This window comes from Nilaparvata lugens, chromosome 1, assembly GCF_014356525.2.
Source record: "Nilaparvata lugens isolate BPH chromosome 1, ASM1435652v1, whole genome shotgun sequence".
NCBI lineage: Eukaryota > Metazoa > Arthropoda > Insecta > Hemiptera > Delphacidae > Nilaparvata > Nilaparvata lugens.
The window spans coordinates 88,720,879-88,740,724 of record NC_052504.1 but is presented as its reverse complement, the minus strand read 5'-3'; the positions used below and the strand labels follow the sequence as shown (position 1 = coordinate 88,740,724).

Genomic DNA, 19,846 nt, shown 5'->3' with positions numbered 1-19,846 from the left:
TTCTCGTGTTTTGAATGAGTTTATCATTAAAAAAAATAATAATGATAATCTATTCATTTTGATGCTAATGCACGTTTGTACTAATCTGCTATTTTTCCCTTTCCAGAGAAAAAAAAGAAGCGAATAGTTTGGAGAAATGGTAAATCTTTCTAAACTAAAATAGATGTTCACCACAACCTCAACCCTTTTGCACAAACCCTTACCAAATACACTTTTTCAAGCATAACATTTCAGTTTTGAATGTGATTGAATTGTGATCATTTATGAATGGTGAGTGAAAGCAATTTGTCGTTGACTTTTTTTGAAAATTTGTTCTCAAAGTGCACATTATAGTCACCATGAAGAATGTCTAGCATGTTGAATGTACAGTAAGTCATAACAATGAGTTTTGAAGCACAAAATATCATGGAATATCGATTGAGGTACTTTGCATAGCAATTCACAATCTTGAACCATTCACATCAGTATAATTCTTGAGATACAATTATTGTAAAGATTATCATATTTTTTTAATATTGTTTCATAAACTGTAAGTTTTGGATGATGAATATGCAGTAGAATAGTATATTATAATTATTGATTGATATGTTCAGTAATTTATTTATTTATTTATTTATTTATTTAATCATTCAGATTCACACAACTTACAGAAAAGTACCACAGGCATATAAGCCCAAAACGGCTCCAATTCTAATTTATACAACAATACAACAGTTCAAATGTAGCTAGGTTATGTGTCACTTAACATTCTTCAATCTTCAGTAAGTTACTGTAGATAGAATATCATATGCTACATTTGGTTGTAACAATCAATAGAAGTAATAAAGAAAGATTTGCTCAATCTCCAAATCACACATGGATTTATTCAATAGTATAGAGGCTCATACATTTAAATCAAATGAGTTGTATTATGAATAATGTGGTAGAATGATATACTATATTGAATAATATGTTCAGTAAGTTACCGTAGATAGAATATTATATGCTTCAATTGGTTGTAACAATCAATGGAAGTAACCAAAAAAGATTTGCTCAATCTTCAAATCACACATGGATTTACTCAATGGTGTAGTTCATAAATTTCATAAATCCAAATCAAATGAGTTCATCAATACTTACTAATTTAATTTGAGAATTGCTACGCCACTAGCTAGTACCTTCCAACACATTTTGTACACTCATTATTCATGATGCACGGAAATCGATGTTGCAGTGTTCAAAACCCGCACTTGATGTTGTCCCTCAAATCTTCCTCCAAAAATTTATTGTAAGACTTTCACTTCAATTATTTAAAAGCCAGTATATGATTTGTTGGTATGTTAGTGTTGTTATTCCCGCACTTATCGACCCTCACCATGTACGGAATTTGCACGTTGATTTATTCTCAATATTTACTGCTACATGCAACCCGCATATGAATGAACTTGTTTTTTCGGTAATTATCTCATGTCATGCAACATTAGGGGATAAGATTGACATTTTTATTTTGGAAATATTATTCATATAAAATTTTAGTCAATAAAAACAGTGTATTCTCCATCATTCAATGAGAATGAACAAAATATGATCTATAATGAGTGATTAGTGGGAAATTTTTATTGTATTTCCTAAATCAAATCAAATTTTATTTCGCCACAGCAAAATAATACAACAAAAAAAAATCCTCAATACAAAGTTGAAAAAAAAACATATTGATCAATATTTAAATATACACGAAAAACAACTTTGTCAAAACAAAATAACATGTTTGGCGCTGCCTGCAAAACAGAAGTTTGAGTGCTGGCAGCGAGTATCGATATTAATTTTCAATATAAAAAATTTCAATAAAAAGGAAAACTAAATTCAAAAGTGTAATTTGAAGCACTAAAATATCTAAGTAGTCTAATTACTGAATGATGAATTCCATTATGTGGCTTGGAGGATAAATATTACAATATTATTATATTTGTAGTCAGAAAAATAAATTAAAAATCTCAGAGTAGAAGACAGAGAATGAATCTGAGAAAATATATTTGAGGTTTGGAAGAAAAATAAAAAGGTAACTGAAAGATATCTCCTCAAGTAGATTTCCTAAATTTTCGGTAATGAGTAAAAGAACTAATTAGGGATATCTGTTCCTATAATGTAATTCACTCGTAGAATTCAATTACATTTTGTCATAATAACTGTTCTCTATATTGTTAACAACAACTATTATTAATCTCAATTAAATCTCTTTTGATAATCTTATCAATTCAATACGATTGAATTTTACATTTATCCGGTTATTGAACGTGAAATTAAAACAGATTTTGTACAATGAACCATTAAGCCGCGTACATACACATCAATTTTTGTTCGTACGATATTTTGCCTTCCTTATGAGTTCCTTCAGATTGAACGGAACTTGACAAACATAATCTGTTTGAAATCATCTGTTTGATCTTATAGAATTTATAAGGACGGCAAAATACCGTACGAACAAAAATCGATGTGTGTGTGCCGGGCTTTAGTTTCACAGTTAGTAATGCATATTTGAACTTCATATTTGAATGATGGAACATCATTTATTACATTATAAATGATAAGTATCCTTTGGTAGATCGGTGAAATATATTCACAGACATTGTGAATACAAGAAGATTGAGTTCTTATTCCACTCAGCTCAGTTCTGACTCACTGAACATTTCTGAAACTTAGACTAGACAATAAAACTTGATGACATTGGGAGAAATTCCAAGCTAGTTTGGATAGCCCGACTAGTCTGAATCACTACTAAATGCATAAAAATGCAATAGGACCATAGTAAAATTCAATTCAACTGTCAACACTATTTTGATTGGGGAGTATTGATGTTATTCATAAGGCATGCTGACAGTTTTTAGTGAATCTTACAGTGGGATCGATGACACAAGAAACTTTCCACTGGCTCACAGCCGTCAGTCGTTTAATTTCGTTTATCTATTCCTTCCTAGAATATAACATACTTGAATTGGCAGCACAAAAATTTGTCAGAAAGACCGATTGAATCATACATAATATAATGTATTATTCTTTTTCATTCAACATAATATAATGGTCTAAATGTGGTCTAAATACATAATAGTGCGTGGTCTGAATGTTTTGAAATCTCGTAAAATTTTTATTCACAAAAGATTTTATCAATTTGTAGTAGAATGAAATGAATTGAAACGATGTACTGCATAATATGAGTACATTTATCTCACAAGATCTTAGTAGTATGTATCTCCCGAGTAGTTTCAATCTTCCTATTCTGGAAATAGAGGGAGTTTAAAAAACAAAAAACCCGGAGCACGGAGTAATAGAATGTAAGCATGTTGATCTGGGACCGTATTTATAAGAGAATTCAAGAATATTCTCAACCGTGTATGTTTTGAGAACCAATTATAATAGTTGATGTAGCTAATAGGAAGGCTCTAAGAAAAAACGCAAAATGCTCTAAAGAGTTATTGCTCCAAGAACTTTTGGGAATCTTCTACTAATTCTTCCTCTAATTATTCGAAAAACAATAAGGTTTCTCGATAATTGCAAAGAAAATAATGAGTCTGCTTTATTGAAAACTATGAGTTTGTTTGATACAGTTTTAACGATAAAATTGGGTATAATTAAGAATACTGGGAATAACTCTAATATTTTCTAAAAATGATTTCGAACATGAATTTCTGTATGGACTCATTTTGAAAATCTATCTCTATTCAAACGCAATCCAAAGGAAGAGCGCATTTCAAAACCTTTCACATTGTCAACAAATTCATCGTGATTATGTCTAGTATGTTAAAGATGGAGCGCTCACAGGGAAAATAACGAGTCTTTTCTAGACATAATCACTGAGTAAGGAACAAAGTTCACTTTTTCTGTGGCAGAACATAACATTTTGTAACGTTAGCCAATCACAAGCTAACCAATGAGAGAGCAGTGTATTGTTGAACATAAGTGAGCCAATAGCAGTCCCTGATACAGAAATTTCAACCAATCACAAACTAACCAATGAGAGAGCAGCTCTGTCGTTAGAAAGTAAGCCAACAGTATATCAGATTCAGTTTCCGAAATAAAATTTCAAATTCCACTGCTATCAATATGAGTCGTTTGGTTCGTGATATTACTATTATAATATAATAATGGAGATTCTGTTTCCATTCTATCCTTATTCACATGAATAGTTCAACTTACAAAAATCTGAATCATTCCTTGGAATCTTCCAAACGTATTGGCAATCCGAAGAACTAGTCTTCACACACAGACCTCAGGTCCATGTGAAGACTTATTTTACAGATTTATTCCTGAATAAAAGCACTCTCGGTTCACGACTCTTCCCTGGAGAATTCAATCCTGATGAGTTATGAATCTCAATCATGATTAAAACTAGGATTAAGATTTTTTTGAGAATCACTTTCAATTTGATTGAATTTCAACTATTTTGTTTGAGTTTTTTATTGTGAAGAAATATTATTCTTATGAATGAATATTCTTGTAAGAGTATGTAGAACTGACAGCAGATTGTGAATCATATTGTTTTGTTTTTATGAGAAATGAAGAACTTTTTTAACTAAATTCATATCATTCTCAATGTTAATCTTATACTCCTACGTAATGACATTTATTTAATTTTTCATCATAAAAGCAATCAATTTGTTGAAGTAATTAGAACTGTTAATGGATATGTCCCATCACATCTAAGTTTGAAAATAAATATTGTGCCAAATTTATCAATTACTGAAGAATAACTGTGATTTTTATTTTAAAAGTTCACTTTTTCTGTGGCAGAACATAACATTTTGTAACGTTAGCCAATCACAAGCTAACCAATGAGAGAGCAGTGTATTGTTGAACATATGTGAGCCAATAGCAGTCCCTGATACAGAAATTTCAACCAATCACAAACTAACCCATGAGAGAGCAGCTCTGTCGTTAGAAAGTAAGCCAACAGTATATCAGATTCAGTTTCCGAAATAAAATTTCAAATTCCACTGCTATCAATATGAGTCGTTTGGTTCGTGATTAAATGATAATATGATTTATTATTCATTATCTACTATTATAATATAATAATGGAGATTCTGTTTCCATTCTATCCATATTCACATGAATAGTTCAACTTACAAAAATCTGAATCATTCCTTGGAATCTTCCAAACGTATTGGCAATCCGAAGAACTAGTCTTCACACACAGACCTCAGGTCCATGTGAAGACTTATTTTACAGATTTATTCCTGAATAAAAGCACTGTCGGTTCACGACTCTTCCCTGGAGAATTCAATCCTGATGAGTTATGAATCTCAATCATGATTAAAACTAGGATTAAGATTTTTTTGAGAATCACTTTCAATTTGATTGAATTTCAACTATTTTGTTTGAGTTTTTTATTGTGAAGAAATATTATTCTTATGAATGAATATTCTTGTAAGAGTATGTAGAACTGACAGCAGATTGTGAATCATATTGTTTTGTTTTTATGAGGAATGAAGAACTTTTTTAACTAAATTCATATCATTCTCAATGTTAATCTTATACTTCTACATAATGACTTTTATTTAATTTTTCATCATAAAAGCAATCAATTTGTTGAAGTAATTAGAACTGTTAATGGATATGTTCCATCACATCTCAGTTTGAAAATAAATATTGTGCCAAATTTATTAATTACTGAAGAATAACTGTGATTTTTATTTTAAAACTTCAATTCTATGTTGAGCACTCAAAACTAGCGAGTAAGTCACCAATTTCATCATGCCAAACCCAATTACTCTATTTTGAAGTCCATATTCTAATCAACTCAACAAAACTCAAGACATCACGCCAATACACTTTTCATTGAACATGCACATGTTAAATCATCCTCCAAAGTAATATTCATTCCTAACTATGGAACATCGTTGTCAACGTATTCAATGAGTACTGAAACCACTGATAACACATAATAGGTACGCATCAATTTATTAATGTTGTAAGAGTTCATACATTCCATTATATCGTTGAATGTTTTCTGATCATTTTGATTAACATTGATTCGAAATGACTTCATTTCGAATCAATGTTAATCAAAATGATCAGAAAACATTCAACGATATAATGGAATGTATGAACTCTTACAACATTAATAAATTGATGCGTACCTATTATTTGTTAACAAATGTGTGCCGCTGACTTTCGCCCTCGCTCAACGGTAAATGGGCTAATTGCATCGGTATGTTCAACATAGGAAATATTTATTTCCATGAATAAATGAATAAGCGGTTGATACTCAATTGGAGCGGAGCAGTGCTTATTTTGTGTAGCCTGCGGGTCCCAGACATACTAATGTATGGAAATTATTTTCCAGTATGAAAATCCATCTCAGGTTGGCGGTAGTTGGCTGAACACGCAACTCGGCCGCCCGCTCGGCTCCCGGGTCACTCACTGTTCAGTGCTCACTGCCGGATTTTTTCAATACAACTTCAACTTTCAAAGCCACTAATGCTCTATTTGATCTTGAAAATAACTAACAATATCCACATTTGGGTCTAATATTTCATGCTCCTCTTATTTGAGTGACATTTTTCTTTGTAATAATTTATCATTATAATATCTACTTGCCGATAACAAATAAAAAAAAAATGATTGATTTTTATACTTGACAATGGTGAGTGCTGGAGCTAGTTGTGTTTATGTGAAAAAGTATAAATAAGGTACTAGTTATGTCTATAATAATAAAATAATAGAACAATTATTCAAGTAGCTCTAAATATACTTCTAGAATACTCAAATATTATACTTTACAGCAAAATTTATTGGAAAATATTATACACCTTCCACTTTCAAAACCACTAAAGGACTATTGTTCTTTTTGATCTTGAAAAGAACTACCAATATTCACATTCTCTATTTCATGTTTTTTCTCATTCGTGTGATATTCCTCTTTGTAATATTATAATTGACCAAGCGAAGTGAGGTCTAAGATTCAAGTCGACGGTTTGGCATTTCTCTTAATGTTTTAATGTTTATATGTTTTTATGTTGCGCATTTACGGCGAAACGCGGCAATAGATTTTCATGGAATTTGACAGGTATGTTCCTTTTTAAATTGCGCGTCGACGTATGCACAAGGTTTATGGAAATTTTGCATTTCAAGGATAATATAAAAGGAAAAAGGAGCCTCCTTCATACGCCAATATTACCGTAAAAATCAGACCATAGAATTATTCATCATAAATCAGCTGTCTAGTGGACTATAATACTACCCGTTCAAAAACATCGAACATCTTGAAAATTTATCTTTCCATCAACGTAAGTAGACAGTTGACTATAATACTACCCGTTCAAAAACATCGAACATCTTGAAAATTGTATCTTTTCATCAACGTTGTAGACAGTAGCAGCCAGACCTGATAACAGCGCTCACACTCACATTCCGGGACGACACGTCACGGTACGATAGGACAGAAAGCTCTATATTTACTTGGGATTTTTTCTAGATATTTTAAATTGATAAATTATTTATTAATTTTTGAGAAAACATAACAATAGGTCAATGTAACTTACTGAGCGCGAGGTCTACTGTTCACAGAACTACTAGTTCATACTTGTCGATAACAAAAATATATTATACTGCTCCAACATCCACAGACAAGCTCACATTACTAAAAGTCCACTCTATTATATTCACATTCTTCAAATGTAATGTGACCCATAATTTTCAAATGATATGGATTTATTTCCCTAATAACCATTCCTTGTCAATGTGATATGGAACTGCTTCAAGACAATTATTTAATCAAACTGTCCTAGTTTAAATTATATTTCAGGGGATTTCAAATCCAACTAAATAAAATTCTACAGATGTCTTCCCATAATCTCTCCAGATTCTCTCTTAATTCTCTTCATTATTCATCTTGGAAATTTTAATATTATGTTGATTCGTGTTCTGAATTTTTTTTATTTTCAAGATTTGATTTCCTTGAAGAATTCTCATCGAATTTCATTCTAGCTGTTCACTTAGTTGCCAAAATTTGCAGTAGCATATAGTGACAATAATTTTTTTAAGGAGGATTACAGCATTTAATTTATAATTTCGTTTTTTAGGTTAATTAATTCAATTGAATAACTATTTGTCTCCTTCATTCATCTCAGAAGCTTATTGCTATACATATCGACAGTTAATATAAGAGAATAATTCAATAATAAATGCTGAAATACATTCAAAGAAGTGGATATTAAATAGCAAGTGACTGATTTGAGAAACAGATTCGAGAGATTGATTCAAAGAGGCGCGTTCACACTGTACAAGGACCTATCGACCAGCTGGGGCGAAACTTGTGGGGCTGAAGTTGGTCTATCATTCATCAAATGATGCTTCGTTTGGTAGAGAGTTTCATTTCAGGCTGTCAGCATTGATTTAATGAGGAAATATTGAATATAAGGAAGGCCGATTTGAAGATTTAAGTCTATAATGGATAGCGGAATAAACTTGTCAGATTCACTTCTATCTGGCAGTATTTCTCATGGATAACATCGATGTTTTTTCTATTTGAGCAATAGTGACAGCATTGAGTGGAATTAATTGAAGTGAGATTGAATCTGGGCTGGCAGTATTTCTTGTGAATAACATCGATGTTTTCCATTTGAGCAATAGTGACAATTTGTAGTGGATTTCATCAGGGTGAGATTCAATCTGTAGTGGCAGTACTACTCGTGGATAACATAAATGTTTCCTATTTAACTAATAGTGACAGTTTGAAGGGTGTTTCACTACAGTGAGATGTACTTCAAACAAGCAGCACTTCTTGTGAATATCATTAATGGGACACATTCAATCATTACTGACGTTTTGGAGTGAAACCACCTTGATGTGCGTGCTGACCTTAGCGGCTCGTTGAATATGAAATTTCGGCTGAGAGAGAAACCGCGTGCATTCCCGTGGGGAAGTTGGGTCAGAAGTTGGCAAGTTGGTGAACTTTTGCTCGGTAATGTTGAAAGATGGGAGCTGAGAAGGAAGGCCTAGTCAGCAAGTACTACACTCGTACCTGGTGCCATGTGTTCTCTTCCTCACTTCAATGCTACAGTGAGATTCATTTGAATCTGTCAGAAAAGGATGGATGCTGCAACATTCATGTTCAATATTGGGAATGGTGCCATGCGTTCTCTTCCTCACTTCAATTCCACGGTGAGATTCATTTGAAACTGTCATAAAAGGATGGATGCTGCAACATTCATGTTAAATATTGGGAATGATGCCATGCGTTCTTTTCCTCACTTCAATTCTACGGTGAGATTCATTTGAAACTGTCAGAAAAGGAAGAATGCTGTCAACATTCATGTTCAGTATTAGAAATGCTGACAAAGTTCAGAGTGATTCTCACTGTAGTGGAAGTCTCTTCTAACTGTCAGAATTAGTTGAATGATGTCCAGATTCATGTTATCCATTGGAAATACTGACAGGTAAAGAGTGAATCAAACTTTAGTGGAGTTCACTTGAAAGTGTCAGTATTGGTTGAATGAGAAACATTGATTTTATCTATTGGGAATGCTTACATAGTTTAGAGTGAGTCTCACTATAGTAAAATTCACTTGGAACGTTCAGCATTGGTTGATAGATATCAATATTCATGTTATCTACTATACTTACTGACTAAGTTCACAGTGAGTCTTACTGTATTGAAATTTATTCAAAGTACATGCTTTCAGCATTGAATGAAAAACTCATACTCATGTATGCAAGCAGAACGCTGCTATCACTTTCCTTGCCCTATTACCATAGGTAAGGAAAGTATTGCTTTCCGAAAAAAATTAAGGTACCCCAATTTCTAAATTTCTATACGTTTCAAGGTCCCCTGAGTCCAAAAGAGTGGTTTTTGGGTATTGGTCTGTATGTGTGTGTGTGTGTGTGTGTGTGTGTGTGTGTGTGTGTGTGTGTTGTGTGTGTGTGTGTGTGTGTGTGTGTGTGGTGTGTGTGTGTGTGTGTGTGTGTGTGTGTATGAGTGTATGTGCGTCTGTGTACACGATATCTCATCTCCCAATTAACGGAATGACTTGAAATTTGGAACGTAAGGTCCTTACAATATAAGGATCCGACACGAACTATTTAGATCAAATGCGATTCAAGATGGCGGCAAAAATGGAGAAAATTTTGTCAAATACAGGGTTTTTCGCGATTTTCTCAAAAACGGCTCCAACGATTTCGATTGAAGTTATACCTAAAATAGTCATCGATAAGCTCTATCAACTGCCACAAATCCCATATCTGTAAAAATTCCAGGAGCTCCGCCCCATATATTATGCAAAGTTTGATTTTAGATTCTCAATTATCAGGCTTCAGATTCAATTTAAACAGAAAAATTCGAGTGGAAAAGATTGAGCATGATAATCTCTACAATTAATGTTCAGTAACATTTTCACCTAAAATTAAAAATAATCTCGAAATTCGAGAAAATGTGATCATCCAATTGCAAACTGTTGGCAACTGTTGATTCCATTAAACCATTCACTATGAAGAGATAGCAGACCTCGTGTGTCTCCAGCGTTATTACCCTGTCACCAGCTGGCTCAAATTTTTGAATAGAAGACTTGAGATGCGCGGTAAGACTAGCGTCAGGTGATCAATTTTCATAACGGCAAGGAAATTTTGTGAGTGCGCCACACTAGATTTTTTTGAAGTAGATATCACTGTACTGAAACTCCCTTCAAACTGACATCATTGGTTGGTTATGGAAAATTGATTTAAAGCATGAGGAATACTGACAAAGTTCAGTGAGTCTCACTGTGAAATTCAATTAAAACTGTCAGAAGTGATTGATTTGGACACATTGATTTAATGCATAAGGAATGCTGACAGAGATCAGTATGAGTCGCACTGTGTAATTCATTTGAATCAGTCAGCATTGATGGAATGAGAGAACATTATGTTATCTGTTGATTATATTGCCAGTCCAAAGTGAATCTCACCAGTTTCATAAGCTATCCATTATATAATGGACTTTGAAGAAATAAAGAATCGCCGTTTTCTCAATAATTCTCATTAATAGATCCTTAATTATTGGGCTGTATTCTTCAAATCGGCTTTCCTTATAATCAATATTTCCCCATTCAATCAATGCTGCCAGAATGAAGTGAAACACATAGCTACTCTATCTATTCCTCATTAATCAACAATTCATCAATCATATTTATTCGCTCATTGAACTCGAATTATCTATTTGATTACAAAACTCGATTATTCATATAAATCTCTTTCACATTCTCTATTAACATCCACAAGATGATTTCTGTAGAACTGTTACCTCGGAACGTTCATCAAACTTTGTTCATATTGAATTTATCTTTACATATTATAATTAGCACAGAAAATATAAAGAGTAAGTTTGATATCCATTTTCCATGTAGAGCCAAATCCACATAAAAAATGTATAATGGTAAAACGGAGATACATTGGTGATAATATTTTGGTAAAACGGAGTTTCTTTCGATTAAACGATCAGATTTCAATTTTTGAACTTGGGAAACATATTTCATTGGCTCGATGAGAATGATCCTGCAATGATGATAATAATTATTATAATGACAAACACATGCAATTTTCATGATAATCTAATGAATCTACACCATTCCACTTTCTTTCTCAATAAATCAGTGTGAAGTGAACTTGGAACCTCACATGAACTAGAAAACGAAATCAGTTTGTTACTATCCTCAATTGAAGAGAATGGTAAGTTTATCCGACCACTTTTACATTCTCATTGGATCATCAGAAGCTCTTATCTACAGTCTGATAAACTTGCAGTTGCAGAGTAGTCAGGAGTAGTGCATGGTGGTCAGGTATATTTCTTCCTCAGATTGATCTAATTGTTTTGGTATCTATGAAACTCAATGGAATTTAGAAATGAGGTATACAAGCTCCAAGGAGAAGGAAGAGAAGAAGAATAAAAGAGGAGATGGGAAGTCGGATTGGGGAAGAGTGGAAGGCGGGGGAGAAGGAAGAAGAGGAGGAGAAAGAAGAAGAGAAGGAGGAGGAGGAGGAGAAGAAGGAGGAGAAAGATTAGTAGGAGGAGAAGGAGGAGAAAGATTAGTAGGAGGAGGAGTGAGGGGAGTGGGGTAGAAGAACGAGAAGAGATGCCAATAAAACTCAGAAGTGTATGAGCAATAACTCACTTCGACTTACAGTTTACTTGTATCGACACTTACTTTACTTACTCAAGTTTAACTGAGTGAGTACTGAACTTCAACTAACCTCTACTCATTCTCACCAACTTGTAAAGACAAAGTAGTTCGGAAGAAAAGGGAAGATATATTTCGACATTCCATTCATGAAATTTATCAAGTTCGAGTGTACCATACTTTATTGCAATCTTTCTTCATCCTATGCTTCGATCCATAGAGCTTCTGCGATAGTTGAAATTTGGAGAGATTTGAAGTATTGTTTTATTTTTTCAATGAGCAGGATTCATACTGACATTCTCCGGAATAGATCTACGGTACTTCTTCTTGAGGATTAATGTCATTCCCGGTTTGTTGAAACAATGTTTCATCCTTATCATCTCAAATAAATAGACTGGTATGCAGAAGACTAAATTTTAGCTGCAAAACAATAATAATTATTTATGAATGCAAAGAGTTCATTTTCAATAAAGGTGTTGAAGGATGAAGACTGATAATTGAAATTGGAGAGGAATGCTATTGAAATGCATCATCAGTGAAGTCTCAGAGAAATTGGATTGAAATATACTCGCAGATGAGAAGCATAATATTATTCTGATTTTCTGAGATATTTTATTACAATGCATTTGTAATGTAACAGGAACATTCACCTCGATCCGATAGCAGTTGCTTTTTCATTACCATGGAGCATGAAGTACGTGACAATGGAATCTTGAAGAGAAATCAGAGTACTCAGATATATATTTTTATTCATATTAAAAGTAGCCCTAAAGAAAAAAGACAATCTTGAAGAGTCTTGTAGAGCCTTGGAGACTGCAATTCACAGTTACTCCTGCCAAATGACAGCATCCATAAACCCCATCATCTACTCACGGTTGCATGGATGAGGTAGGCCTAGTCTCCGAAAATAAAGCAGAGGTTACCACAGGAAAAATGACCCTTTCCTGCTGAATCACGTTTACGCACTATATATAGTTCAATCTGGCAAGGACTAGAATGCTTGTTTACGACATAATTGTTTTCTTGAATGATTGATTACAGTCATAGGCCGCAGGAGAAAGTAGAGGTCAATAGGTTTTTTTACATTTCACAGAAATGTGACATTTTTAATGTTTCTCAAGACAAGTTATTCAATTTAAAGTTTTGAATTTACTTTTGAAGTTTATGATATTCAATTGAATAAATCGATCGTGGAATAATTCAATTGTTTGAAAATTCTATATTCTGGCAGAAAAAACTTCTATACGAGATTGTTCATTAAAAATAACAAATATATTATTCTAGGATTATATATATTCTAGGACTACCGTATATAGGATTCTAGGTTCATAAACGGAGTTGAGAATTTTTCCATAAGAGTGAATTTCCTTATAAGAACGCTCGAAAAGATCATTTAAAGTTTCATTATTAGAAACATTAGTTATCACATCAGTCTCTCGTGCTTTCACAGCTTACAATCTGATTGTTCGTGATTTTTTATTATATAATTTTTTATATCAATTTATGATAAATTGATTCCCAGAACTCTAATTTATAATCAAAACTTCTATACGAGATTGTTCATTATGAATAACAAATATATTATTGTTTATTCTATGATTCTGGGTTCATAAACGGAGTTGAGAATTTTTCCATAGGAGTGTATGTCCCTATAAGAACGCTCGAGAAGATCATTTAAAGTTCCATTATTAGAAACATTAGTTATCACATCAGTCTCTCGTGCTTGAACAGCTTACAATCAGATTGCTATTGATTTTTTTATTATATATTTTTTATAACAATTTATAATACATTGACTCCTAGAACACTAATTTATATTAATCAGCCTAGAATCACATTTCATTGACACGTAATAGAGATAATCATCATCATGGAGACTATCAAAGAATTTTTAGTACCTCATGAGGATCCTCTACCCTATTATAACCAAGAATCTCCCACGAGTGGTTCAATGATAATTCCTTATCGAAATTTTACTGATTAAGAGAATTCCTAATTGTGAAAATGAAAACATAAATTCCTAATTCATAATTAATTTCCGGCCAATTTCAGGACATTGATAAATTCAAATGGACCATTAAACCTATAGATTCAATGATATATCATTAGATTAGATCCTAGGAACTGGACCCTTATATCCCTGAATTAAAATATCAGAATTAAGAAATTCCTATAAAAAGCTGTAACTCCTTGTACGTATCATGATCGTTTCATTACAACTTGAGAATATTGAAAGTTTTACCTGTTTCACTGTATTATATTGCACCTGTTTTATCTCAGAAAAATGAATGGTTCACCCCAGAACACTAAATTATTGAATACCTTGGACCAGTTAATGCTTTCGAAGTATTTCCTGTGTCAATGAACCCTCCAGTGTGCAATCCCTGATCAATATCTGATGATGGCTCGAAAGATCTCATCGTTATGTTAATGGATGAGAGACCAGACCAGAGAGCTTGCATGATCAGAATAATTTGTTAGAGATCGGTCTCAAATGCTGGTCCCAGTTGATAAATATTCGATCACTGCAGGTGGCTAGGTCTCTGTGTCCAGATATTAAGACGGTATCCAATCGGTTGTCTCTCATTGATGGGTTGAATCAACACTGCAAAGACGTGCAGTGCTGGTGCAGCAGGGTTGATGGGGGTGTGGGGGATGACTTGCAACCCCCTCGGACACCTTCGGGTGTAGGCGGACAGACGAATGAAATGAAATTGACCGAAACCACTCAACCTGAGTGGCTGTTCAATCCAATAAAACGCTGGCTCGAATAAAACCCAACTATGTGCTCGGGGTTACTGCTGCATCAACACGTGCAGTTGCAGGATGCAACCGGAAGTGCATTGTGGATGCACCAGGCGGGGGAGCTGTCAGGTTAATAGCATTTTCCCTGATACCTTTACTTGTGGAAACACTGCAACTTGCAGCACACGTGCCTATCATCCCATACAGTTTGCACCACCGCAATGAGCAGATCCTCCTTCGCAAATCGTGCCTTCCGGGTTAATAATTTCTGCATGTCTAACCACTCATCTCCTAAGTGGTATCACTCATTAGTGGTATCATTAGCCCGATTCCAGTAAATCTCTCTCAATTTGAAGAATTTCCTTGAAAATAAAATAGTGAGTAGAATTAATAATTTGGGAACCACTTGATAATTTATAATGGAGCAATCTGATTGGTATTGTCATGTTCTGTTAGTCTATTATTTTGATTTTTTTTCTGGAGAATAACTCCAAAGCTGTAATATGGAGTGAAATATTGTTCTTTTCAATTAGTTTTAAAATATCAAAATTTGACATTTTTAGTGGAAAATAGATTTTCAAGTAAGAAGTGAAATCATAACCTAATTCTTTTTTCGAAACTTTTATTCACCAAAGTTCTTGGCTATGTCTGTTGTCTTCTCCCAATCATATTGTATTGTAATTATAACTCTTAACTTCAAAATCCCAACGAATGAAATTCTGCTCTAGATTCTCTCGTTGGTCGACCTAATTATAATTATAAAAATAGTGTGTTTGTCTCTTCGGTCTCAAAATTTTACAGTTTTTTCAAAGTTTGGAATTCTCTGAATACTTGTAATTGATTTTATTCAATTTAGAAGTATTTTTTTTAAATTTAAAAATGATTTTTGTCTGTTTTTAATTGTAAATTGAGTGTGTAACTGAAGAATGTTGTAGTGACACATAACCTAGCTACATTTGGACTGTTGTATAAATTAGAATATTGGAACTGTTTTGGGCGTGAGCCTGTGCTACTTTTCTGTAAGTTGTGTAATTCTGAATGATTAAATAAATTAAATATTGACCTAATACCCATTCCTCGCTATTCGAATATTATAAATCACAATAATAATCATATATACTCAATAATGAGGTTCATGTTTCTTTCCATTTTTGTAATATCTCACATCTCTATAATTATATTATTGACCATAGCAATGAAGTATGACTTGATTTGAATACGAAACATACATGGATTGGATAAAACCTCGATATAACACATTAAAATAAGAAGATGTCAATATATCTTCTAGTAAGTCATCGATGAACGTGTTATATCATTATATGACATCAATTTGTTATACATTTAACTCATACCACTGTATCATTATAATATATAATTAGAAGAATTCCAAACAGGCAGCGTCTATATTCAATTGCTGTCAATATAATCCTGTAATATCTATAGGTGCGTACAGATATATGCGCCGCGAACATGAGCAATTCACTTTTAATCAGCTGATGCCAAGTTTTTTATATCTGTATCTTACCGTTTCTGAAAAAATACAGATATAATCAGCTGACTAGAAGTGAATCGCTCATTTTCGCGGCGCGTATATCTGTACGCACCTTATTGTATTAATTGTAGTATTTTACAAAAGGCAGAATAGAGTTTCATTTTCATTTCATTTTACTTCTCTTTGAACGTTAAAAAGTTCAACTTCTTCGTGAAATGCATTTTTCATTTGAATGGTATCCTTTTCCTATTCTTTGAAGAAGAACAAAATAACATCCAGTTTCATTTTAATCCACTTGTTCGGAAAGCGTAGCTTTGATAAGTGGGAAATGTTTTGTTTTCAGGTGGAACAGTGTGTCCTAACTGCGTGTCCCACCATCATCACGCCCACCACCACCATCACCACGGGCACCCGCGGGGCGGGAGCGGGGGAGGCGGGGGTGGTGCCGCCCCCGGGGGCAGCAACAGCAGCCAACAGGACAAGGATAGCCTGCGACTGGAGGCGATCAAGCACCAGATCCTCTCCAAGCTGGGTCTGGCCAGCAAGCCGAATATCACGTCCGCCGTTTCCAAGGACGTGGTGCTCAAGACTATCAGACGCGCGCAGGAGATGTCCGCCGCGACGCTGGACGGCGGCGACGCGGGAGACATGCAGGCGGGAGGCGGCGGAGGCGGCTCGGTCGCGGCTGGCGGCGGTTCAGTCGACGCGGAGTCGGACGACTACTTTGGCCGCACCTCCGAAATCATAGCCTTTGCTGAACCAGGTCAGTCTCTCAGCCATGCACACTCCTAAAATTATTCGAACTGAATCATATTTATTATAAAAATAACTTCAAATTTAATTGGTTTAGTGTATAGTGTTTAGTGTACTTATATTACAGTATAATAGCAGAGATGAAAGAAATAATGAAAAAAATATCAATGTCAAAGTTATATTTTCATTTTACAATATACAATATTGTACATACAAATATACAATATTATTGTTTTTGTGAATAAAATATATAAAGTATCAACTTCTCTCTGATAACAGGTAGGCCTAGAAGAAATATTTATTACGATGTAGGATATCATACGCAATGATAATATCACGAGTATTTTAATAATAACTATTCAGATTCGTATAGGCATGTCCAAAATAATAATTTCTTCTGAATCAGCAATCAGTTAATACTATCAGCCATCTCACCTATAAAAATAATCACGATAATAATGTCAAATTCAAATGCAATAGTTCAAATTGTTCATTTTCATGGAACATTTTGAAATAAAGCAATAAATCAATAATCTAATTCAAATCAACACAAGATACACAGAAGAAATCAAAATACAAAACAACACAATCAAAAATAAAAACTCTATAAACAGGCTTCATGGTGGGGTGTGCTGAAAATAGAGAAAAAATTAAAAATTCCTAGCCAACTACGGTTTCCCATGTAATAGGCAGGTAGAGGGTATGAAAGTAAGGAATGAAGGATGAAGAGGAGTGGAAGTGGAAGTGGAGTGGGAGAAGAAGTAGGGAAGAAAAAGAGAGAGGAAATGAGCAAAATTTGAAAGCGAGTCCACTTCTAACAAATATAACAAAATAAATGGTATTGCAATCAGTAGATTGAGCAGAAATATGAGCCTCATACGTCGATATGGAACAAATTAATATGTATACCGAATGATGCATAACATGGGAATAATGCATAGAACTATCAGAATTATTCATGTGGATGGTAAATTAAAATTACCAAATTAGCCCTCAATAACACCATCACACCCCTACGGCTACCATACACAATAATTTCAATCTTACATTGAATGGAAAATCTTACAAAATTGGAAAAATATTAATCGTAATGTGAAAAATTGTTACAATGATTCTCCGACTTGAAATTTATTCAGATGAATATAATATGATACTACACGAAGATTTCTTGAAATAATCATTTTTTCCAAAAAGTATAACGCAGATAGCTGAAATAAAACTGTAATCTCTATAATTATTATTGAAGAATCAATATTATTTGTGGTATCGAACCGATAGGCTATGAATTACAGCTGGTTACAACTAGATGAAGAAGAAGAGGGCAAAAGAGAAGGTTGGATGAAGAATGTGACAGAGTGAGAAAAAGTGTGAGAGTGTGAGAGAGAAAGAGCGTGTAAGAGAGATGGGACGAGAGAGATTGTTGTAATAAATTATTAATGTGTAGCGCTCTTTTTCAAAGTGTAGAGAGAATCGAATATCAAGTATCGGCCATAAATTTGAAATAATAAGCTGCAATTTTCGCCAGCAGCCTGAATTTAAATGCAAATTTCAAAGTAAGTGCCTTTCATCGACCTATCATTATTCTGATCAGGTGACAATTGTTATTAATTACATCAGATTAGCACATTGATAACGGTTGATGATATATTATTTCGTTTCCCACTTCCAGAATAGAGTTACAGGATTATGAATTGATTTTTATCACAATTCGTTCTTTCTAAACTTTGTCTATGAACTGCTTTGAGAGATTTTTCGAGTTTCAACTTCATTGATGAATCACAGCATTCTGGAGCATTTACCTATAATTTTAAAAATATTTAGAGTTTTCTCATATTTAAATCTGGGGTCAATCACTCATTTGAATTTTTTAAATCCTCAACTGAAGTTCGAGGTTTTATTCTCAATTATTGAAAAGGAATCTTTGATAGTTTGCCATTTACAAACAATGAAACGATTATTTATATACTAGAAATTGATGTACATTAACACATGTGAACTTCTTCACAACATTTCTCAGGTATCGTGGATTCTTCTTCTTCATTTCATCTTTTTAGATATGAAAAGGTTGAAATGATGACACTTTCTCATTCGAATATTCTTGACATTTACATCGTCCAAACTCATTTCAGGGCTTTGACATTCTGAGGGAGCATCAGTTTCTCCTCTACTGAGTTAATCGCTGCATGAGTGAGTGAGATCATTATATTATTATGGGATCTCAAAAATGCAGCCGTACAATCTGCTGCTGTATATACATCAAATATATCTAACTTTGAGCATACAGGAATTAAATGTAACTTTGCAGAGAATCATTACAGATTCATCTGATTAATTGGTTAATTCATTAATTGGTTAATTGATAAATTGGTCAATTGATTAAAAGATTAATTGGTGATTCCCCGCCAAGAATCAGATCCTCATTTAAACAACGTTTCCCCCCATTCAAATATTATTATCATTCAATCATTGAATTTCTTCAGTAGAATATGAATTCAAGAATCAGAGTTACGAGAAATGAGAAGTATAGGATACTCCTGATTATCATAAAAGGTGGAATTGGGAGAACTGTTCTGCCAAAATTACATCCGATTATGACAATAATCAGACTGATATCATTCGATTTCCGCATCAAAATATATAGAGAAAACAGAATTTTCTCGAGAGAGAGAGCGTGCTAGATAGCGTAGAGGATCATAACGCTCGTCAACAAACGATTTTCTGAGAGGAG

The 19,846-nt window shown here is 33.6% G+C and overlaps 1 protein-coding gene across 1 annotated transcript in view; it reads left to right on the top strand.

Annotated features, from left to right (window-relative positions):
• The window catches only part of LOC111052291 (inhibin beta chain), a 109,459-nt gene that overhangs the window by 25,446 nt on the left and 64,167 nt on the right, over nt 1–19,846 (top strand). Inside the window, exons 2-3 of the mRNA XM_039419537.1 lie at nt 107–139; nt 16,709–17,128. Of these exons, the coding sequence (XP_039275471.1) occupies nt 107–139; nt 16,709–17,128 (453 nt within the window). The remainder of the gene's footprint in view (nt 1–106; nt 140–16,708; nt 17,129–19,846) is intronic.